Genomic DNA, 23939 nt, shown 5'->3' with positions numbered 1-23939 from the left:
ATATATAGATGTAAGAAAAAATATTTCTTTGGTTTTATCTTTTTCTTTTTTCAATAACTAACGACTGTTCCACTTCCATCTCCCCACATTTTGATTTTCTTCCATCACCTTTCCGTGCAAAATATGGACAAACTTATGAAGCTCCTTATTTAGTCCTTGAGTTTATTAAGGAACAGAGTTGTGATACAGCAAAGCTCTCTCCCTGCCATCTGTCTTCATGGGTTCTTGAAGTCTTAATCAAACCGTTCTGTAGGCAATGCTTCAAATCCTTTTTTGTTTGGTATTTGCCTACAGTATATTTGATTTTAAAAAAATAAACAACTCCCCATTCTCTGCAAGTTTGGATTTTGACACTGCTAGAAGGAAAGAGGAGCTTTTAGTGCAAAAGACGTTTCAGGAGGATGGAGCCAATGATGTCCAGTGACAGGACAAGGAGCAATGGGTACAAGCTGGAACAGAAGAGGTTTCAAAGAAACACAAGGAAAAATTTCTTCCCTTTTGAGGTGAGGGAGCACTGGCAGGGGCTGCCCAGATGGGCTGTGGAGTTGTCTTCTCTGAAGACATTCAAAACCCACCTGGATTAGTTCCTGTGTGACCTACTCTAGATGATCTTGCTCTGGCAGGGGGTTGCACTGGGTGATCTTTTGAGGTCCCTTCCAGCCCTTAATGTTCTGTGATTCTCCAAAACTGAACTTTTCTCTGGGAGAGAAGATATCATAGTCTTCCTTTAGTTCTGTTCTTTCCCTCCAGTATGGTTTCATCTGCTGTTCTCCATACACTCTTGATATATAGGAACTTGACCTGACCTTCACTACTGTCTGCGGGACTTTGGCTAATAGAAAGTAACTGAAGTCTTTTAAGTTGTGCATCTTTTTTGCTTAATGAAGCCAACAATGAGAGAAATACTGTCATTTGCCTGCAGATTTAGAAGGATGTGACAGCATTGGATGTAATTAATCTTCAGAAGGCTTATTTTTCAAGAATGAGCAGTGGAAATTTCTTGAGTACTTTGCCACTCAATGGGCAAATCTTTCTTGCTGTAATTCTAGTGGGGTTTTTTTATCCTCTTGTAATTGTCAGGAAGCTGCAATTCTGTTAATTAAGCATTACTGTTCTTACAGAAGAGGATTATGCATCAAATTCTCTGTGTTTGGATGTCTTGAGGTAATCACTGGTTTGAAAGGGCACTGTTTGTACAAATTGTTTCTTCAGACACCCTGATCCAGTGTCCTGTTTAGAGCTGTTAAAGTAGGATTATGAGGAAGAGATCTTGACACAGTTACTCCTATGTTAGTAAATTAATCTGTGTTGGAGAGATGAAAATTGTTCCTTAAAAAAACGACATATTCCATATAGTCATTTTTTTCCCCACATCTTTGCATGACCAGATGTGCTTTTGTGTTCTAAAGCAGTTTATGAAGGACTGTATTAAGCCAGTTGTTTTCATAGGAAACATTTTTCTTTTGCAGGTTCACACTTTTTAAGAAAGAGGAATAGAACAGGAAAAAATGGCAGCAGAAACTCAGACACTTAACTTTGGGCCTGAATGGTGAGTTTTTTCTGTGTTGTGACTCTGGAACCTTGTCTGAACTGAAATTAAAAAAAAAAAAAAGACAACAAATTGAATTTCTGTCCTTTAGGACTGAATTGATGATGAGTGTCACTGGGGTATGATGTCTTTGTTGTTCAGTACTGCTCCACCTCAGTCCCTGGCCTGTGACTGGAAGCAGTGGTATAAAATTCATCTTGTCTTTGTCAGTTGGCATTGTGTGTAGAATGAGTTGGGTTTAATGTTACAGAAATGCAGAACGTTTATGTTGCCACCAAATATCTGGAGGAGGAATGATGTTTATGATCTTGGAGGAATACACAAAGGAAATGAATATCACTTGTTTGTTCTTTCCATGTGATACATATTAATAATGAAGTTCTTACACTGTCCTTACTGGACTAAAGCTAAGCAAGGTATTTTTCCCCTGGGGGAAATGGTATGGTAAAGAATATGGAATATGGTAAAAGTGTACATTTCATATCATAGTCTTCTGTGTGCCTGCACTGAAAAAGTGTCAGGAGAGATGAGCTGTGTGTTAAAGGGAATTCCATGAAGTTGTAGACTCTTAAGTTAGCTGTTAGTTTTCCAGCTTGTCCAACATGTATTGTCCTGGCTTTTGCAGAACAGTAATTGCACAGGTGTGATTGTTACTCAGTATTTGTCCCAATTTCTTGTTAAAGTGTTGGTGGCTGCAGTTACAAGAATTCTGGATGGTGTGCTTTCTGAAGAGTGATGTGGTCCTTAAGTGTGTAAATGGGAGTGTGGAGTGCTTATAAGAAATATAATTGCTGCATAGTGTGTGGTAAGACTGTTATTGGAATAACGTATTCACTTTTGTTGACACATTTTTGTGCACGCTGTGTGCATAAATTGGGGAATATTCATTAAAGACAATGTGATTGTTGGCCCAGAAAACAAAGAGAGCTCAGTCTATTTTGTTAGATTGAAAGAAGGTTAAAGAATGACTTTATCACTATCTATAAATAACACCCACCAGGCAGATATCTTCTGCTGGAGTGCTCTTCAGTGCAAGAGACAGACATGATTAGATTCATTGATGGATGGAAGCCAAAGTTATATTAAAAAAAGAGAAGGAGGAAGGTAACTCTATAAAAAGCACATCTTTTAACAGGAACTTTGTTGCTGTGTCATAGTGAGGGGACTTCAGTCTCCATTTCCTTTAAAAACCAGGTGAAATCATGTATCAAAGTATACATTATACTTGAGTGAGTTACTTGATTTTTACAGGATTAGTGGAATAAAAACCTACGAGGTATAATTATGCGTTTGGGTGGGAGTACAGTCATGTCTGTCATCTGTGCTGTTGTATCGCTTCATAGTGAAACCCTCCATCACGTTTGATCTGAGCCACCTAATCCTCTGCTCAAGGCCTCTCCAGGCGGTTTTGTTTGGAAGTGGTAGGGAAGGCAACTGCCACTGGATGGCACCAAACTAAACAAATAACACGAACATTTGACTTGCAAATTACTTTTTCCTTTCTGTTTAAAGAACAATAAACCGAATCAAAGCATGCTTCAATAATTAGGTGAAAGGTAACCTCTGAATCAATGTTTTCTTTTAGAGCACCTTTCTTTCAAAGGGCTTTGTGATTATTGAGAAGAGTTTTCATTGTTTTACTAAGATGCACATCAAGAACTGCAGGAAAACAGGGATTTGTTTCTTGAAGCACATCCTTTTGTGAAACGTTTCTCAAAGACAGAGAATATTTGTGTAGCTGGGGAAATGGCTGTATAGAATGAAGCTAATTTACCTGCTGAGTAGGAATAATGTCATACAACGTTTTAGAAGTTGAGTAGCTTACCTGTGTGGGATGGGACCAAACTTAAAAGCATATTTATCTGTTACTCTAAGTTAGAATTGTGCTTGAAATGTCTCTGAAGCAAGCTGTGGTTGTGTTTTGTATGTGTTTTTGATGGGATTTTGTTGTTGTTGAGACACTAAATGATGTATGTGCCCTTTGAAAAATGCCATCAATTTTAAGTTGTGGAAAAAGAAGTTGAAGCAAAATTCTAGAGACACAAGAAGAAGCCTCATTGCAAAATTTAGTGTCCTGTACTGTTTGTTAAACTTCCTGAAACATCTGAAATAATTCCTTTGATGAGTGTCTGCCACGCTGTCCCCACTGTGGTCAGAATTCTTTGTGCCAAAAAGAAGCTGTTGTTATGCATATCTATCTATTTAGCACTGAATTTTGTGCAGCCAGTGTAAATAGTCAAGCCCTAAGGGGCATAAGTAGCTCTCTGGGGGATGAGTTCAATTCCTTGATGTGCTTTTTGGGGAATATTTTTTTCCTCTTTTCCTCTCCTGGCGATGGGGAAAATGAGGGGAGCTCTTTCACTCTTCTTGAAGCACCCAAATTTTACAGTTTTGAACTTCAGACTGTTAAAATGTCTTTCCTTTTAGTACTGGATTTAATTTGTGACAAATCTGTACATGTGCAAAGGAATAGTAATGTAGGTAAAGACATGTTCACCTCAGTTCAGTTGGAATTCCTTTTCTGCTTTATTTTAGGCTGCGAGCTTTGTCTAGTGGTGGGAGCGTGACATCCCCTCCACTGTCTCCGGCTTTGCCAAAGTACAAACTAGCAGACTATCGCTATGGGAGAGAAGAAATGCTGGCACTTTTTCTAAAGGATAATAAGGTGAGTGGCAAAAGGAAGGCCTGATGTGTCTGTTCCTCATGACACTCTTGTGGTTAGGAATACTAATTTTGTGATTACAGACAAAGGAAGTGTGTATTGGCAGAAAACTGAAGAGATCTGATTGTAAAAGTTGTTTGAATATGTGCTTGTTTGATCTCACTGCATTTGTTATTTTTGATTCTTTCTGGCACTTTAGGGCAACTTCCTGTACCCCCAGAGGACAAAAACACCCCTGATTGCCATATTCAGTCCTGCTGCCACAAATGACTGGGGGTTGAAGTCTCCTTGCAGCTGTGCAGATTTGCTTGCCTAAGTAGGATTTTGTTGAATATAGTGTAAAATAGTTATGTGATTCAGCTTCAAAGTCGGGCAATAAATCATATCAGTAGATCATCTTAACAAAAAAAGAAGACAAGAGCTCTCCATTTATCCTGCCTTAAGGCAGGTTGCTAGCTGGTAACCAGCCCAGTGAGAACAGTCCTCAAGTAGCTCACTTCTCTGGGGCTTGAGACATAAGTGTAATCTAGCACATGTAGTACAAGAGAGCAGTGTAGAAAGGCAAGAACTTTCCTTTTTTAACACCAAACAGAATTTATCAGTGATAAAAAAGTCAGTTTTCAGAGAGCATTTCAGGTGAATGATTCACACATTCTGCATTTGTAAACATGGGTTTGGTTTGGTTTTTTCTGTAGATAGTGAGAGTTTGGTTTGTTGGTAAGTCTTCCCTTGAGTCAGGAAGGGACTGGAAGAAATTCTGTCTGGTTGTGCCTTTAGTTTTGTGTGTAGATGTACACACCTGCCTGCCTCCCTGCCCCTACCCTACCTTGGCTGTGCTGACATTGTCATACAGAGCTGGGAACGCTGCATTGCTTAGACACAGATTCAAGGGCATTGAATGTCAAAGGTTTTTCTAAAGCTGTGAAGTGTGTTACAGCTTACAGTTACGCCTTAACATGCAGAATGATCCTGCTCTGAAGCTGTGATTTAAACCTTGATACTATGCTTGAGTAAGTCAGCCTGTCAGAGGTCCTTTTTTTTTGCCATTTTTGTGTGTTTTCTCAGATGATGCTAAGACCTACAGAGCTGTGAGTGATTCAGAACAGCCTAGTAATACCCTCTGTTACAGGAAGCTCTCTGACAGTTACGAGTGGTCAAAAGAATATTTTCTCCTTGTGTGTTTGCCAGAAGGGCATTATTATCAGAGTATGTCTTGCTTTTGGTCTACACGTGTTTTCAGTGTTGAGTAATTCTGATTATTGAGACAGAGGACTCTTGACAGTGTTACTAGATGGCAGTGTTTTTAGTCTGTATCTCATGCTTTAGTCCTTTTTCACTGTGTCATCTTCAGTCTTTGCTGGCTGAAGATTAGGCAAGGTTGCATCTGATTAAGAGATACTGTGACTGAAAGCAGGAAGACTTCTGCTAGAGCATACACAAATGAAAAAAGCAAACCAACCCTAGGTTGCTTTGCTTCATTTAAATCTGGGAGAAGTCTTTCTCAAGTATTGTGAACTAGGTATTCTTTGAAACAGTTGTCTCTTGACATAATTAGAGCTTGCTTGGCTGTAATTGCAGCTTCTTGTCCACATGCTCAAGGTCACATCTGCTGTTGGAGCTTCCAAAGCTTAAAAATGATTGTTTAAATCTCTTTTGCTGTGAGTCATCAGTGTTCTCTACTTAAAGTGAAACTATAGGTATGGATTTCTTACTTTTTTTGTTGAACTCTCCTTATTGGTTGTAAATTGGAAGTGCTGACTTGAAATCAGATGCAACCTCTGTGCTATATATGGTAGTTCTGTTAGTATGGAAATAAAAATCTGTCTATAAAAACACACTGAAGTTAAATCAAAGCTTTTTTTAAATTTACCAGATGAAACTTCACTCGGTTCAGATTTGAGCTGCAGTGATGTGGAAGTTTGAATTCTGATAGAATCTGGATACTTTACATGTTATAGATGTGGATGGTGGATGCTTTGAATGTTCTATCTCTAAGAACTGTTTTTTTCTGGGAGATGTAAATTTGCATTGGAGTTACACCCAACTCCAAAAAATGTTATTGGAAGTTCTGGTGCACTGGATAGATGGAGACAGAGTTCATAGGGTTGGCAGAATAAATTTTTTCTTAAAAGTATGTGGCATCATCCCTGAAATGGTAATAGCTGAATATATTTTTATGCTGTTTTTCTTTTATACAGATACCTTCAGACCTTCTGGATAAGGAGTTTCTGCCTATTTTACAAGAGGAGCCCCTGCCACCACTGGCACTTGTACCTTTTACAGAAGAAGAACAGGTTTGTATCCTTTAATTTAAAAAAAAGTCTTGAGATTGTTGTTAGTAGAAAGGCAAAATAAAGAGTATGCTTCCCTTAAAAAAACATAACATTTGGAATGAGTAGATTTCGAGGAGGGAAGCTAGGAAGGCTTATTGTGTTAGCACGAAGGATTCCATTCATGCTCATTTACCTTCAATTCTGAAGAAATATTTTTCACATGATGTTCTGTTGGTGGCACACACTCAACTTGTTAAATCCAGCATCATATTTAGGGAACAATTACCTGTTTTTTAAGTACACAGTATATTCAGATCAGTGGAACTTATTCTACAATTTTTGGTCCACCTTCTCTGTTGTAAATAGAGTCATAGAATGGTAGGGTTGGAAGGGACATTTAGAGGTCATCTAGTCCAATCCCTCTGCAGAAACAGATCAATCTAGATCAGGTCACATAGGAATGTGTCCAGGCGAGTTCTTGAAGAGCTCCAAGGAAGGGGCCTCCACACCCTCCCTGGGCAGCCTGGGTCAGGGCTCCCTCACTGAAACACTGAAACAATTTTTTCTTATATTAAATGATACTTTTTATGTTCCAGCTTCATCCCATTACCCCTTGTCCTGTTGCTAGCTGCAACAGAAAAAAGGGATGTCCCAACCTCCTGTCCCAACCACCATTTAGATATTTGTAAATGTTAATAAGATCTCCCCTCAGTCTCCTCTTCTCCAGACTGAACAGCCCCAGGTTCCGCAGCCTTTCCTCGTATGAAAGATGCTCCAGTCCCCTGATCATCTGGGTGGCCCTGAGCTGGACTCTCTCCAGCACTTCCCTGTCCATCTTGAGCTGAGGAGCCCAAAACTGGACACAGGACTCCAGATGAGGCCTCACCAGGGCAGAGTAGAGGGGGAGCAGAACCTCCCTTGACCTGCTGCCCACACTCTTCTGGATGCCTCCCAGGATGCCATTGGCTTCTTGGCCATGAGGGCACGTTGCTGGCTCATGGTCAGTTTATTATCACCCAGCACTCCCAGGTCTCTCTCTGCAGAGCTGCTCTCCAGCAGGTCAATCCCCAACCTGTACTGGTGTGTGGGGTTGTTCCTCCCTAGGTTCAGGACTCTGCACTTGTCCTTGTTGAACCTCAGGAGGTTCCTCTCTGCCCAACTCTGCAGCCAGTCGAGATCCCACTGAATGGCAGCACAGCCTCTGGGGAATCAGCCAGTGCTCCCAGTTTGGTGGCATCAGGGAACTTGCTGAGGGTCACTCTGTCCCCTCATCCAGATTGTTGATGAAGATGTTGAACAAGACTGGCCCCAGAACCCATCCCTGTGGAACTCCACTCACCACAGGCCTCCAGCTCAGCACTCTAGGATGCATCCCATCAGGACCCATTGACTTATGAGTGCTAAGCTTGCCCAACAAGTCTTTAATCTCTTCTTTATCAAGGGCAAGTCCTCTGCTGTCGAGGCCATCTTCCTATCCTTGCCGGGCTGGGCTTCCCAAGGGCTGGCCTTGGCTGTGAAGACTGAAGCAAAGAAGGCATTCAGTAGTTTGGCCTTCTCTGCATCCTCAGACACCAGGACACCCGGCAGTGGGCCCACATTCCCCCTAATCTTCCTTTTGCTGCTGATGTACCTGAAAAACCCCTGCTTGTTTTCTTTAGCTTCCTTGGCTAAATTTAATTCTAGAAGGGCTCCAGCCTTCCTGGTTGCACCTCTGCATGCCCTGGCACTGTTCCTGTACTCTTCCCAAGAAACCAGGCCCTGTTTCCACCTCTCATAAATGACTGCTTTCTGCCTGAGTTGTCCCAGCAGATCCTAGAAAGTGTCTAAAAGTTCTCCAAAGACCACAAAACAGAAATTACGCAAGTGGTGAAATTTTTTGACTGTTAATATTTCCTAGGAAAATGTAGTACTCTTAGTTGTAAAGAGTTGCTTGGTTATTTCCTTGTTTGACCTCTATATGTATGTAATTAATTGTTGAACAAGATAAGAGAGAGAACAGCCAGTCCCCAAAGATCAAAGATTCCAATTCAAGGGTGACTGATTTGAGTAGTTTGAAAGGCCTTGCTTTAAATTAGATTCCTAGCAGAGAAAACTGCTCAGCTTCCTCTGGATAAATGCCTCTGACCTGATTCCCTCTTCATGGCTGTCAGAACTTCTCATTTCCCAGTTGCTGTCTGTTGTGCTTTTTAGCACTTTTCTTACGCCAGAATACTGTGGTTTGATTTTTTTTTGTTGTTGTTTTCTAATATAAAGTCAGGTATTTTATACTGGTTTGAGTGTGATTTGATTTTTGCAGAGATGGGAAGTGTTAGATGTAGTTTCTTAAGATTTCAGAGCAGCCTCCTTCTTTGGTCCTGTGCTGTTGTATTCTTGAATTATTCATCTGTTTGAGCCAGCGTGTTCTGGCATATCCTCTTCACCTCTTCTGGAATTGCTTCCTCTTCAGAATTGATTCATGTTTGTTATGTCTTTTTAGGTTGCTATCCTTTGACTTAAGACACTAATAGTTTAGATTTGAATCAGCAATTGTATTTAAGTTCCTGGCAATACACTGTAGGCACTTCATGTCGTAGTTACTCTTAAAAGGCACCTGAGATGAGAATATGCTTTTATGGAAAATCTTAGCCCAGCTCCCACCCCTCAGTGGGAACTGGAGGGATTCAGGCAGCAAGCACAGGACATGACCAGCCAGATGTACAGTAACACACCAAAATATTTAACACCAAGGTTCAATGCCTTTGGACATGTCTTTTTGCTGATGCATAGTGCGTTCCTTCAGAGAGCAAACTACAAGGCTTTTACCAGTAAAGAGGACGCTGACTTTCGGTGATAGTCGAGACTCTCCAGGCAGAATAATGTAAGTTTGAGGTTACGATACTGAAAATGTGCTGAGTATCCTCTTGGTACACATGAGATGGTAAGTGCTGCTGAGTTTCAGGGACAGGTGATTCCCTGCTCAAGTGTCCAGTGTTTCATTAGTCTTGAAAACTTCTGAGGAGCTGGTGTGCACTGTCACTTCATTTTCCTTCTGTTTCACCTCCAATCATAGAGGACATTTCACAGTCAAAAGTTCTTTACACAAAAATCTAAATGGAAGGTTTGTACTCCCCTTCTAATGAAGTCTTTAATGCTTTCTGGGGACTCAGGATATGAAAAATCAGTGTTTCTCTTGTCTAAAGATCTTTATTTCCTATTTCATGACTGATTTGAGATACCAAGGGAATGGTGTTATTTAAGCTACCAAAAATTCCTGGTGTTTGTTCCCCATGACCCAATAAACATGTTCATAATTAAGAATCATTTTCAGAACTTATCTTGAGGTGGATATTAATGGATTTGCTGCTAGTCATGGTTCTGGAAAGCTCTTTCACCTGAAGTTGATAAGAGTTTAAAAACCTTTGTGCACCTCTGTGAATACCGAAGGCAGCATTAACCTCTGGGAACTTAAGGGGCACTGATCAGAACACACATACTTCACTGAACCTAACAAGCTTACTCTAGGCTTGGGTTCAGAGTGATTCTTGATTACAATCTGAGAGTTAAGCAGCACATAGTGTTGTAGTTGTATGTGTAGGTTGTCCAGGAACTTGCTTCAAGCTGATTTAATGCTGCATTATCTAGAGGGAGATGTTAGAGGATGTCAGGTGTAGGAATTTAAGCTTAAATTTATTTAGTCCTGTGGAATTTAGGTAGTCAGATATTTATAGAAGGTTTCTGCAGATTACTAGATGTTTCTACCACCAACGGCTGGCAATACGCAGCATATGTTCTTTTGCCTTCCCCCCTACCTCCCCTGATTCCAGTTTGCATTAGGAAAGAATCAGTTGTCTTCGTCATACCTGCCTGTGGAGTAAGGAAATCTCAAGCACTTACTGGATATAATGGAGATGTTTTGTGTCCTCACTGATTATGGTTCTGATGTTTGTTTTTTTGGAATATCTTCCATTTGCTACTGAAGAATTAATTGAGCCCCTGTTCTGGGGCAGCTTTGCTCTTTGGTGTGCATTGTCAGGGATGTACACTGAAGTAATACACTAGTCCCTGGAAGGGTGCTTTTTACTTTTTTAACTTTCCTTTTTTGGTACTTCTTTCAGTCTTACCACGTGGATTGTTACCACTGCACATTACAAGTATTGCATCTTCCCTGCAAGCTCCACAGAGGGGAGCGAGAATGTGTTCAGAGTTCAGACAGACATGTCAAAAGTTGGGAAAGGAAGCGAGATTGCTATTTTGTTCTTATTGGAGTAATAAGGCATCCAAAATTAAGGAGTCTCCTATGCAAGACAGTGATTCTGATCAGTAGCTTAAAATTGTTTCTGCAGTAAAATATTTCACTACTTCACAAAAAAGTGGAAGTACCAACAACAGGAAAGGGGTTGATTTGCTTAGAGGCAAAAGGAGGTGGTTTCTTTCTACTTGCTGTTGAAATGGTTGCTTTAAACTTAGAGGGCTAGCTAGGAAAATGGAATCAGATTTGCTGGAGGCTGACCTCATTATCTTGCTATGCATGACTGGATTTTTTTGTTGTTGCCCTTAAGTCCATTTAGTTACCAATTCTTTCATGAAGGAAGATCTGCTTTGTAGGGAGAACATACCAAGCAGTTTGCCGCATTTCTGAAATGAGCTAAAACTCCTTCAGCTGTCTGTTGGCTTTGTTTAGGTGTTTAAATGTTATAAAGTGTATCATTGTTTGGCTTATTCTCTTAAGTCATAGCAATTCAGATGAGTTCGTGTAAGCAATTTGCCTCCTTTAAGTTCCTATCAAGAAGCCTGATGTAATGGCTTTTTGGAGTCATTTGCATTCTAATTATTTAAAACTTGCATTCAGAAAGTGTCAATTCACATGTGTTTTGTTCAAGTTTCTGAACATGCTCCTGAATCTTCTGACCCTCTTTTCCAAATGTTTATGCTCAGAGAATGGGACCAGAGCAGGTTATAATTATCAAAATAGCTTTTTCTTGGGTAATTATTTAATATTAAAATGAAGTTGAATTTTACTGGTGTTTATTGTCATTAAAATGAGTACCACTTCCATTTCAGAAGTCTTAAATACGCTTTGTTTTCCCCAAAGCATGTTACTTCTGTGACACATTCAGGAAAAAAAAGACTACTTCTGCAAAAGAGATTAATCAATGTAATTTCATCCAGGTCCCGTTGTTCCTTACATGTTCCAGATTTACTGAAGTTTGAAATTATTATCTAGTGGTATCAGGTATAGGCAGATGCCAGTCTCGTATTGCAACTGAATGACTGTGTTTAAAGCTGCTGCTGGGTTAAGCTCTTCTGTGCCAGAAGCATGTGACAAAGGAATAGGTGCTCACTTGCTGCCTTTAGAGCATGGAAATTTCAGGTAAGTAACTTGGAAGCACTAATACTGACCAGATTCCTTTAACAGACTGCTTCAGCTTCTCATGTGTCCAGGAATCCTTTTCCTTGGTAGTCAGCCTCAGAGAATTTGTAATGAACGTGAGGAAAGCAAAGCTGATACTAAGTTAAATTTAGGATAGTGGTATGTGTTTTTGTTTTACTAGAATCTCACAATGGCTTTTTCTTTTTCTTGACAGAGAAATTTCTCAATGTCTGTAAACAGTGCTGCTGTCCTGCGGTTGACAGGTCGTGGAGGAGGAACGGTGGTAGGGGCTCCTCGAGGTCGAAGTTCCTCTAGAGGTCGAGGTGAGCTGTTAGTGGGATATGCTGCTGTGTATACAGGTGATCCAGCTTAAAACTTCTGAAAGATGTTCCATGGAGCATGGTCATAGCCAGATTGTCTCATTGTCAGGGTGTTAGAGAATTAATATTATGTTGAGTGACAGTTCTGTACATCTGTGCTACCTGTGTTAGGTGCCTCTGTCAGGTTGGTGGGGTGGAAAACAAAAGAATAAAGTAGTTTTGAGGTGGAATGTCAAATTGTTTGGATCAAAATTGTTAGAAGGCCTTTTATTCAAGGTATAAAACCAGTTTATAGGGAAAGAAGAGAATAATACCCAGATGTATTTAAAACATTAAGATTACAGTAGGGCTTGTTCAGTGTTCTGAAAAGGAATTTTTGTTTATTAGCATCCTGAGAATGAACAAGAGAATGTTAATGGAAAGGCATCATTGAATGTGGGAGAAATTTGAGTATTGCCACTTCCAGAGCATTGCTGTAATTGATGTCTCATCTGGGATGACTGCAAACAAGTTGAGGAAATGTCCTGAAGCCATATCGTTAGATTATAAACCAATTGTTAACTCCAGAATTTATCTTAGCAATTCCCTTTCAGTGTGCAAACTGCTGTGAATGCCATTTGGAGGAGCTTATGTATAAATACAATGGTTACATTTAGAATATTAGAAAGCTGGTAACTTGGAAATATCATCAGGATCGTGTGTCCTCTGTCTTTGCAGATGCTTGGGTGAGGTTTGCCTTAAGGTCCTTTTTAATTTCATTCTGAATGTCCTTAAAGGGTGATATTTTCAGTACCATCTTCAGAAATCGCTTCCATACATAACTAAATGCACGAGCATAATTTGTTCTGACTTAACTTGTGTCATTTTTATTCTCATTCCTCAGTCCTGTTCTCTTCCTGGCTTACATCTTGTAGATATTTGTATATTATCATCTCATGGTTGCTTCCCAGCTAAGGCATATATGAGGCTACCCCTGGATTTCCCTGTCACTTCCCCTTCTTTATTTATCATTGTCTTTGCCCAAATATTCAGGGCTTAAAAAAAATTCACAGTCTGTGCAGATATGTAGACGTGGGGTGATCCTCTTTCTTCTCTATGTCGTGTTACACATTTCTGTAGCACATTTGAAAGCTCTTTTGCTCTGGGCTTTTAATGTGTGTATTGCACTGCTACCATCCTTGTTCCACTTCTGCTGGGAATATGTGTATTAGCTTTTTTACTGGCATTGAGGCTTAATTGTGCAAATGAAATGAATGCTGCTTAAAATGTGGTGATTTTGGGTCATGTGACCACTAGCATGCTCTCTAGTTTCAATACCAAGATGCCTTGACCATTTCTAATCTGTCAGATTTGTCACATTTTCCTTATTTCCCCTTCCCGTACCATTAAAAATAGATGTCACATGCAGTGAGCAGCAGGTTGCTTTTCAGCTGCCCCCACTAGTTGCTATGGGGTCATAGGGTTAAATGTCACAGACTATGGCTTCTAATTATTATGTCTTCTAACAGTAATTCTATCATTGAATTGTATGCATGGGTGATTTTCTTGGCAGTAAAGTTTGATTCATTATGCTTTAGTGGACAGAATTTATGCAGTGTTTTTAGGACTGTTTGAAAGCTTCTGCTGCATATATTGCTGATTTTCATACTGACTTTTAGAGATAAGAAATCTTAGGTCAAGAACTCTGCTGCAAAATTTATCTCCTTCAGTTAATTCTGTTTTCATCCATATTTGATCTTTTTATCTTAATTTATATGAAGTGTTATGTGCTGTGCTTGGTTTTCTCCTCTGTCATTCTTACCTTCTGCTAAGCTCTAAAGGACACATCTCAGCAAACTCATCAGGGGCTTTTACCAGGGCCAAATTGCACGTTTTTTCATACTGATCCATGTGATTTCTTGTCATTAAAGACTTGGTTTCTAACAGTTACTTATGAAAAGCATGTGTAGGGCTGTTGACATCTAATTTACAAGGCTAACATATTGCTTGCAAGCAGCAAGTTTTGTTCTGTTTTTTCAAGTTACATTGAGAAGGAAGTGGAATTTCTTTGGAGTTGTTCACTAAATGAGCTGCTTCACTTCACAATTGGAAAACATTTTTCTTCATTACATTGCAAAATGGCCTGAGTTTAAAAGGTTATCTCGTGTTTTTCATGAACTTCTACATCATTGTTGCAACAAAGCTGCTGCTGATCAAACGTGGGCTTCAGCTTTACCAAAACAAGATTACTGTCTTGAAGTGACTTGCACAACAGTAAATTCAGGGAAGAATTTGCATGTACAATTGGGTTTGTTAAGTTCTTTCATGGAATCACTGAGTCGTGTTCCAGCATTTTGAAGCAGGAGGGGAAATCTCTGCCATTGGCAGAGGGGAGAATGACTGAACTCCTGCTAAAGGAAAGTTTATTGTCAGAGTTCTAAATGTGACTTTCCTTATCAGTATTTCAAACCACAACTTAACACTCAGGAAATATTTTCTCAGTAGTCACTCTGATTACATCTAGGGGATGTGCAAGTGATTACTGTGTGGAACTTACTGTGATTTTTGCTCAAAAACGTTATGATTGTGGGCTAAAAAACCGTTTGCAATGTCCAAGTGCCATCATAAATCCTGTATGTGTGTTGTGTGGAGACAGAAATCCAAACCATTTTCTTCTGAAGTTATATTCTGTAAAGAAACCAAGTACTTGCACGTGACTGTTCTTTCTAATTGACTTGTTTTCCTGGGAGCTCCCTGTGGTGTGTAGTTAAGCCCTGTGCTTTGTGCTGGCTGTACTGGAATGTCAACATTCATGAATAAGAGCCTCAGAGGAGGAGAGATTTAAGTAGTCCCTGGAATGGGCTATAAGCTTACAGACACCTTGTTTTGTAGCTGTTTTCCTTTTTGTTTAAGGCTCTTGTGAAGGGTACTTTTACTCCCCTTTAGAACTCTTTCCTCCCCCACCCTCTTTCCTCTTTGTAATCTCTGCTGCTGTTGGAAAGTGTCTAAATGCTGTGTAAGTGGAAAGTTCTCATACCTAAACAGCAGTAGTTCAACTACAGTTATCCTGCTCTTCCCACACAGTGTTATGACTGTGAGTATAGATCCTAAACTCCAGTCATGCTGTAATTTCAAGAATCTGCTTCTTGAATTGTGGGGTTTTTTGTAATGACAATTTAGAATGACGGCATATGCTGCTTCTTGCCCTTTTGTTTGCGTCTTATGTTTTTAACCTAAATTCATACTTGTCTGTTTTTCAGGTTAGGATTACAATATCTAGTGGATTGGGGTCCTCATTCCGAGGTTTTTAAGGAATTACTGAAATACAAAAGACACAGCTGCTCCATTCAGTTCTGAAATGGAAGGCTTTATTGACAGCTGTTGACTTTGCATTCAGTGCTTTGTGCAACATCTGCACTTAGAAAGTCTGCTCTGGGTGTGCCAGGCATTTTTTAGGAAGTGGCATTCTATTTAAAATCAGCATGTTGGTCTAGATTTATTAACCACAAAACAAGCCAAGAAGTGCAGAAACAGCATGGTGAGCACTGTGCTTATATGAGCATTTTTACCCTCTCTCCAAGCATTTTCCCTTATGTTCTGTTATTGGTGTTAGCTATGGCCTAGTGTGCCCTTTCAGGTCAGGCTTATCTACGTAGTATGTGTTGAATAACTGATTTTGTACACCACAGTTTTCCTTAATGAGCTACTTCTGTAGCTTGGTAGGATCTGTTTTAATGCAATGTCCTTCTCAATGATCTACACAGTTTCTGCTGGAGTTACACATGTTCTACTACCTGGTACTGTTCACTAGACACATCAGGTTATCTTGGAGAACACATTGGAGGAGGATGGCAACACAGCCAGGGCAAAAGTGGCTTAAATAGGCCCTGTCTGATACTATGTGGTATCAACATAGCTGGGAATTGAGTCACAGGACTCCTCACAGGCATCCTTAAACTGAATTGCTGAGGTAATTGGTTTGGATATTTTGCAAAGTTACCTTTTTTAATTCAGATAGTTTTTGTGGCTGAGCACAACTGAAACACTGATGAACATTGACGTTGTGGGGGCAAGTGGAGAGAGCTTGCTCAGGCTGTTGTTTCATGTGCTTTTCAAGCTGCCCTAAGCCATGCTGCTGTTAAGCAACTCTGATGCTGTCTTCCCCTTATACAGGACATTTTCTTTATGTGCTGGCAACATCTCCAGTATCTCCAAGCTTCTGGCTCTGCTGGTTGTGTGTGTTCTCTGACCAATCAGGGTGCATTCAGACTTGCTCACACGGCAAGGACAGCGCTACAGATGTGGCTGTTGCTCACCTACAGAATGGAAAAGGGCAACCGGTAGAAGTGTATGCAACTCTGCACCTCCAGTACCTCAGAGACATGAAATGAGTCAGTGCCCTTGTTCTGGCTTGACTCTGCCTGCCTGTGGCTTTCTCTTGTGAACTGCTTTTGTTTTATTGTGTCCTGTGAGAGGAAGGAAGAGAACTTTCCAGTAGTGAAGAAACTGGACAATAATTGCTGTTGCATGCGATGCTTAAACTTTCATGGTCTCTGTTTGCAGAGAGTGACAGCTTGGAGTCCTTTCCCAATATCTCAGGGGACCCATAATGTCTTAACTGAGTAAATATGGTGCTGCTTTTGATGTTTTATCACATCTTTACTGTCTCTTGCTTTTGCAACTTAATTGCACTTGTGAGGATGGTCAACCTTCTTGTACTGGGCTTGCCATAGTGAGGGTGTTCATGTTTCCAGTACAACCAAGGGTCTGATTCTTAACTCCTCTCCTCTCTTTGCTTGAGTGTTTAGCTCTGTCTCCGCCTGAGAAAGTAAGTCTCCTTGTGTAAGAATAGCTATGCTCAATCAGGGTCTGCCTCTAGCAAGAGCCAAAAGAAGAAGCCTTTGGAAGAGAAAAATAAGGACTGTAAAAATACCAAGGTGAAGAAGTGTTACATATCTGTTCTGCTTCCAAGCATTTGCAGCTTGGTGTGTTTCCTGAGCCAGATGTACACTCTCTACTTAGTAACTCTTAGTGTATTTCTTTTTGACTTTGTCCAGTCTCCACCTGAACTTAAGCATACCCAAAACTCTGTGACAGCAACTCTGCATCTGCTGCTGCCAGGAACAGGTTAGTTTTGTCCAAAGAGGATGTTGAAATCACATTTATGAATCAGAAGGGGAAGTTGTACAGACATTAACTTTGTCGCTTCCTTATGCCCCCTGCAACCTGTACTGTGTTTCAGGAGCCTGACAGGATTATCTGGGCTTCACTTTTCTGTACCTCGAAAGGATCTTTTTTTTCCTTTCTTTTTTCCTGCAAGAATTGGGTATGGAGTAGTAGAGAAAGTATTGCAACTGCCTTAATTTTTTCCATGTTTTAGGAGCCTCTTGTTAGAACACGCTGAATATGGTACAATTCCTTGATGCATCCAGAAATCTTTATATTTTATATGTAGAAGCTTGTTACTGCTTTCTTCGGAAGACTACAGAGACTGGAGTCTGATGTCTGGGTGTTCATTTCCTGTTTTATTTCTCAGTCTTCTTCCTCCAGATCTCTGGCCTGACTTGCACCTCGTCCTTTGAGGTGTGTGTTTTCTTGAAGCCAGGAAGAGAGAAATACAAAAGGATTGAAGTTTGTGATAGTTTCACAGCCAAGAGTTCACTTTATCAAGTCCTTTTTAGATTCTTAGCCTTGGCTATAGAGACTGGATGTGCATGTAGGAAAGGTGTTATCCTGACAAGCAGCTGATTGATGTGTTTCACTTGTTCATCTTTACATGAGATCTTGAAATGGTAAGTTAGCTGATAAAAGTCTCCCATTTCTTTTGCTGTAGCACTTTGGGAAGCAGTGTTTATCTTCTGTAGATCTGTAAACTTCATCCCAGCCATTAACTGGTGCTGGAAGCTGTCATGAAGGTCTGGGGATCTCTGTGGGTGTTGGTTCTCTGTTGTTTTTTTTCTTTTTAACCAAACACCCCACGCCTACCCAAACACTGAAGATGAGCTTCAACATGCTTTACTTGAGGATTGCAACCTACAGAGAATCAGTTCTTGAAAAGTGAACAGGGTAATGTTTATTATGTAGCTTTTGAGGTCCTTCACGCTGTCCTATCCTCATCCTGTGATGCCTCTTTTCTCCCTGGTGCTCCCAGGGGAGATGTCTGCTGGGAATCACTAGAATTGAAGAGTGGTGAAGCTTCCTCCTCCCTTATTAACCCCGACCGCAGTAATTGCAAGCACATCTGCAGTGCAGTACTGTTAGGCTGGACTTGGCTGTATAAAGCAATCTGGTTTTTATGAGTGTGAAGTACACGTGTCCTGTGTGGATGTTGTGTGAACAATGCATCCTTGTTTGGTGATTTTTCTTGGGTAAGTATCTGCTTTCCATGTTTTTCAGCATAGCATTTAATTGTGTGCCTGTTCTGTCTGATCTTGTGCCTCTTGATAAGAATTTTTACATAAGACTCCTTCTTCAGTCCTTGTTCCTTTATCCCTTTGCCCCAGATAATTTCACTGGGGCTTAAGACTGCAGGATTAATTCACAGGGACACCAGAAAGGGAGACCTACCTGACTCTTTCACCTTCAATTATTATTTATACAAACACTTGTGTTTTTTGTCTTTTCAGGCAGAGGCCGAGGAGAAAGCGGTTTCTACCAAAGAAGTTTTGATGAAGTGGAGGGTGGATTTGGGCGAGGAGGGGGCAGGGAAATGCACAGATCACAGAGTTGGGAGGAAAGGTAACAGAACTCTAGCCCTTAAAGCTTTTTACATACATCTGCTCAGCTTCCATTTGTGCCTTTAGGCTTGATGAAAACACTTAGGAAAGATGATTAGATGGATCTGAGTGGAGTGCCTGAGTTTCTAAGATGGAGTCAACACAGTTACATTTCCAGAAACTCGGGCAAATACAAGAGCATTTCTGCAAAGATTCTCTGCTGAGTTCCTGGGAAGAAAGTATTACTTTAAGAGAATGTAAATGATGACAGTTGCAGTGAAAATGACGAGTGAAAATATGGATTGCTAAAGGATTTGCTTCAAGTATAGTTTCAACATTATTGACATACTTAGGGTCACATTACAAAACACACCTCGTTGCCAAAGGCTCTGTTTCAGTGTCTCTGAAAGTTTCAGTTGTCACTTGGACCTTTACAAGCTTTCATTTTTATTCTTTTAATAATAAAACCCAACCCTACCAAATTAAAGAAAAGAATAAAAGCCATACCTAAAGTGAGTGGAGCAGTTACAAAACCTGATTTGAAACTTCTATTCTGCCTTTCTAGGGGAGACAGACGCTTTGAAAAACCAGGGCGAAAAGATCCAGGTATGGTTTTGTTACTGTATGGGCAGCAAATGGGAGGGAGGAGCAGGGTGTGTTTTGGGAAGGGATCTGTGTGTTTCTTATTGCTCCAAGTATATTGTTGGTACAAGATTGGTGATAATGTGCCAGGTTACTTAAATGTGTTCTCAAAGTGTTGTTTTTCTTATTTTTGTGGTGTTTTCACTGCCAGACATTTAAATGTTTTGGACAATAAAATCTGCAGTAAGCTGGTTCAGTTTATTTAATGAAGATATGATGTCTGCAGCTGGAACTCCAGGATTCCTCTACCTCTGTGACAGGAGTCTGTACTGATTCACAGATGTGCTGTGGCAATATGCCTTTTCAGTGAAGCTTTCAGACATTGCTGCCATGTTCTGTGTTGGTACCTAGGGCTTCTGGACCACGAGAACTGTTCCTTTTTTTTGAGTACTTGCTAGTGCGAGGGTAGATCCCAGCAGCAGTGTTCTGGCATTCCAATGCTGAGGGATTTACTGTGTCAAATTAGTTGGAGCTCTCATACAAGTCCTCTGTTCATTCAGGTTACCACCTGGTCCTCCTCTCTGCTATTCCTTTTCTGTTTCTTAAATGCTTCACGCTGTCACGTTCAGACAGAATACTGGATCTTTAACTGTGCCCCAGTATGTCTGTTTGAACTTGGAGTGAGGTGTCATCTTGGAGATGGAACATACTCATTTAGGTAAAATCCCAGCTTAGCTGTCAAGATTTTCTTGGTGAGAGTAGCATAAGTTGCCATTTTAATCATCTCCCAGATTACCTTGGTGGCACATGCCTTAGGAGTCTTAAATTAACGTGTTTGCTTTCAAAGCCCTCCTGATCCTCTCTTCGCAATCAATCAATCCAGGAATTGGTTTTCGTATGTTTTAAAGAGTGCTTTTTAATTTTATGCTTTTTAGGTTGCAAGTTAACACACAACTAAGATGTTGCTTGTTCTCCTCACTGTTTTTCTTTAAAATTTCTTAAAACAGTGTGAGATTGGTCTGAGATTGCTCATCTGTAAATTCCAGCAGTGCAACTTCAGACCTTGAGTGTGTCTTTATTTTCAGAGACCTTTTGGAAAAAATAAATTTGGGGGGAAAAAAGCACTACTGAGATTTCAGGATAGCATTTCTTTTACAAAAGACAAATGGATGTAGAAGTAATATCTACCTTTTCATTTATTTAGCCCCTTCCTAGGCCTGTGATAAAAATGCAACACTTGGAGATCTACTGTAGAACATACAATCTACTATAGAATGTAGTGCATTTATTATAAGGACTGTGATAAAAATATTACATGACAGTTTAGAATGAGATGTGTATCTGTTTGAAATGGAGAAGAATTTACAGTATGTGAGATGTCGTTACTGGAGCTGACTTCTACCTGAACAAAGGGGTTAATGCTTCATCTAGTGTAGAGTGTGTCTTCTTTGTGGCAAATATTAGTGATGAGGACTTTGGCATGCATCTTCTGTGAGGCATTTTATAGAGAAGATAGTGCCCCTGTGTGCTTTGTTGGAAGTCTTGGTTCATTGTGAGGGATGATGTGCCTATTCTCAAATGAGGGAGCTTTCTGTGGTACCTGGTTGCTTCTCTGAAGTCTCTTGTTCCATTTCTCTTCCCGTTTGATCTTGTTGGGGTAAAAGCTGTGTAGCATGGTATGATAGAGGCAAGACACCTGCTGAAGTTTTAAAGCAAAAAAAAATGCCTTGACAACAGTAATTTGTGTTTAGGTACCACAGTGTTTGAGGTTAATATCCCAATAACTGGGGAGGCCATTTCTCTCCTTAACTTTCAAAGGGAAATAAGGTGGAGAGCACAAAAATGTTAACAGAAGGGGTTGGTCTGTTTTGACTCGAGCCCTGAGGAATGAAATAATCATTCCTGTTATGTAACAAAATAAGACAAAATATTTTACGTGTGAGATAGGGCTCAAGATGAGCCAAAAGAAGGTCCCACATCAATGCCAAGCAGTGGCAACAGAAAGATCGAGTGAATTGACAAGCAGTCATACCTCAGGCTAAACGTGCTTCAGCAGGTGTGTACATTGGTTTCTACTCCCCTATTTAAACCTCTTAGGTTTATTCTCTTCACTTTATTGTGCTTCAGTTCTTCATTGTGCTTTCACAGGGCCTTGGATTAGCCTCAAATTACTAATTTACTGAGATGCCAGCTCTTTCATATTTTTTATTCTGAGTGCTCACGCTACACAATTAAGAAGAGATCAAATATGAAACTTTCAGGGCATTAGTAGTGGATGAGAATGAAAAATCCTCTGAAAAATTATGAGATGAAAAAAGTAATAGGCCTTCAACAGACTTACTTTCCAAATATGATCAGTGTGCTGTTCTTGTGTTGCCCTCTGAGTGCTCTGAGTGTGAATTGCAATGCATATCTGGGCCTTTGGGGTCATTCCCTTTCCCTGTGTGAAATGCTTCTATGGGACTGCTTCCCATTTCCCCAGACCCCAAAAAAGCAGTTTTTTGCTAACCTGGGTTGTGACCATACTTCATTTAACACAGCTTTAGAAGAATTCCCTTCAACACCATCTCATCAGATCTCTTGAGACCGTTTTTCCTGCTGCTGACCAGTGAGGTTAGAAGGAAGCATGTTTGGTAGTGGATTATGCTGCTGTCAATGGAAGCTGCTGTTTATGCCATCTTGGTTTCTGGGACGAGTCTTTTACCATTTGAGAGAGAACTTGTACTTTATTTTGATACTTGAGTGTTCAAATGTGACCACGTAACAGACACTGCTTTTGTTGAGAGCTTGGAAATAATTATGCATCATTCTGTTTATCCTTTAACTTCTTAAATTATTTAGAAGCTTCAGAGCAGTGTCTAATTGCAAAAGGTTTATGAGGCACTTAAATACAGAAGTCTTATGTATAGTTTGGTTTAATTTTTTATTTTAAAATTGATTCAAGTGTCTCTAAATATTTCTGTGCTGTGTGTACAGGCAAATATTGATGTTAAAAAGCATAAAATATACATGGATGCAGTTCTGGTTATATAGTGCATCCTTCTGAGACAAGCAGCGCAAAGGTGAAAACATGTGGAATGTCTGGTCCTTTCAGAAAGAGCATGTGAATTCATTTAGAGTAGTCTGTTTTCCACTGCTAAATAATTTATTCAGTGTTTCCAAATATGAAAAAAACTTCCACTGCAGCATTTGTCACATACATCCAGTGGGTTTTTTTGGATAGTGTCTTCGTAGGCCTTTCTTGAAGTAGGATGTGCTTTTATTTGGCAGAGTGAGAAACTACAATTAGTATTTACAGTTTTCCTTAACAAGCACAGCAGGAGTGCTTTGCACTGCCATGAGGGATTGGCAGCATGTTCCAACAGTGAATTCAGCCACCTGAAAACTGGTACAATTTTGTATCCCAAAAGGGTTAAAAAACCACTAAAATTAGGGTCTTGGATGGACAGAGTTGCTTATCCCAGAACTGGTGTATTTACTGAATGGCCCCACATTGCCTTTGACTGAGTTTTTTCCTTTGTACTATCCATTTTGTCACAATCTGGTTAATGACCTTTTCGTGTGATCTAGGAGATTTGAAGGTCTCTCAGGGTCAATGTGGCTTTAATCATAGTCTGGTGAATTCAGCAGGTAGCTCTTTTCATTTCCAGGAATTAGTACCGTGATTCTTTTACCTGACTTTGCTCTGGGAGGTGAGTCCAGCCTCTCCTCACACCAGTTCTCTTTGTTCTGCATATCATGTTGTAATCAAAAGCATGGGAGTGCAAGAGAAGGATCACTAGAAGATGGCAGGGCAGGCAAGGAAGGAAGTGGAACCTGAAAGTGTGCTTGTTTTAATTATTATTACATAAAACAGTTCAAAGTCTCTTCTCCCTATTCTGTGAGGCCTGTCTCGGAGAGCTGGAAGCTGTCGGCGTGCTGTCCATTGATGCAGATCTCCTTGTCAGTCCTTCTTGGGCTCTTTGAGTCAGCTGCAGCTGGGAGCTCAGGAATAGTCTTGTCAAAATTCTCCATCTTGATCTGATATTCGCCTTTGGCACTGCGGGCAAGCACAGGGGCAAAGCAATGATACAGCATGATCTCTGAGGGGAGGTAGGAGGTTCTCCTTTGGCACGTTTCCCCTGTGCCCTCCTGCACAGCTGACAGGAAGACGACAAGCTCAAAATGGTGAGCAGCTTCTGTTTGGACGAGAGCAGCCAGGGGGCTGGATGGAGTGATGGGATGGTGGTATGTCAGTGGAAAGGTGAAAAAAGGACACTCATCCGAAGTAACGCTGTCTAGGTGGAAGTCAACACTAGCTTGGTGCAGCTGCCCATTTTCTTGTTCTTGGTAAAGTATAGCAGAAATGTGGACGCTCGTCAGGGGGCTGGAGCGTGTGTTGGCCACCTGGAACAGAAGGTGTGGCTTCCCCTCGCTGTGTGTCACGACGGCACAGCGGCTGAAGCGGATGGAGAGCGCCCGGTTCTTTGGGCGGGCGATCTTTGCCACGAAAGCACCTGCAGCACACA

The 23939-nt window shown here is 40.6% G+C and overlaps 1 protein-coding gene across 10 annotated transcripts in view; it reads left to right on the top strand.

Moving 5' to 3' along the window:
- GIGYF2 (GRB10 interacting GYF protein 2) overlaps positions 1-23939 on the top strand; it is a 76861-nt gene that overhangs the window by 11094 nt on the left and 41828 nt on the right. For 9 of the 10 annotated variants that reach the window (XM_062005682.1, XM_062005677.1, XM_062005684.1 and 6 more), the window contains exons 2-7: positions 1470-1549; positions 4085-4214; positions 6410-6505; positions 12049-12157; positions 18760-18871; positions 19415-19455. In XM_062005682.1, coding sequence (XP_061861666.1) covers positions 1509-1549; positions 4085-4214; positions 6410-6505; positions 12049-12157; positions 18760-18871; positions 19415-19455 — 529 coding nt within the window. In that variant the 5' untranslated portion in view covers positions 1470-1508. The remainder of the gene's footprint in view (positions 1-1469; positions 1550-4084; positions 4215-6409; positions 6506-12048; positions 12158-18759; positions 18872-19414; positions 19456-23939) is intronic. The other variant, XM_062005683.1, reaches the window with a different exon arrangement.

The sequence above is a fragment of the Colius striatus genome, chromosome 12, assembly GCF_028858725.1.
Source record: "Colius striatus isolate bColStr4 chromosome 12, bColStr4.1.hap1, whole genome shotgun sequence".
In the NCBI taxonomy this organism is placed as follows: Eukaryota; Metazoa; Chordata; class Aves; order Coliiformes; family Coliidae; genus Colius; species Colius striatus.
This window is presented reverse-complemented; position numbering and strand designations above follow the sequence as displayed.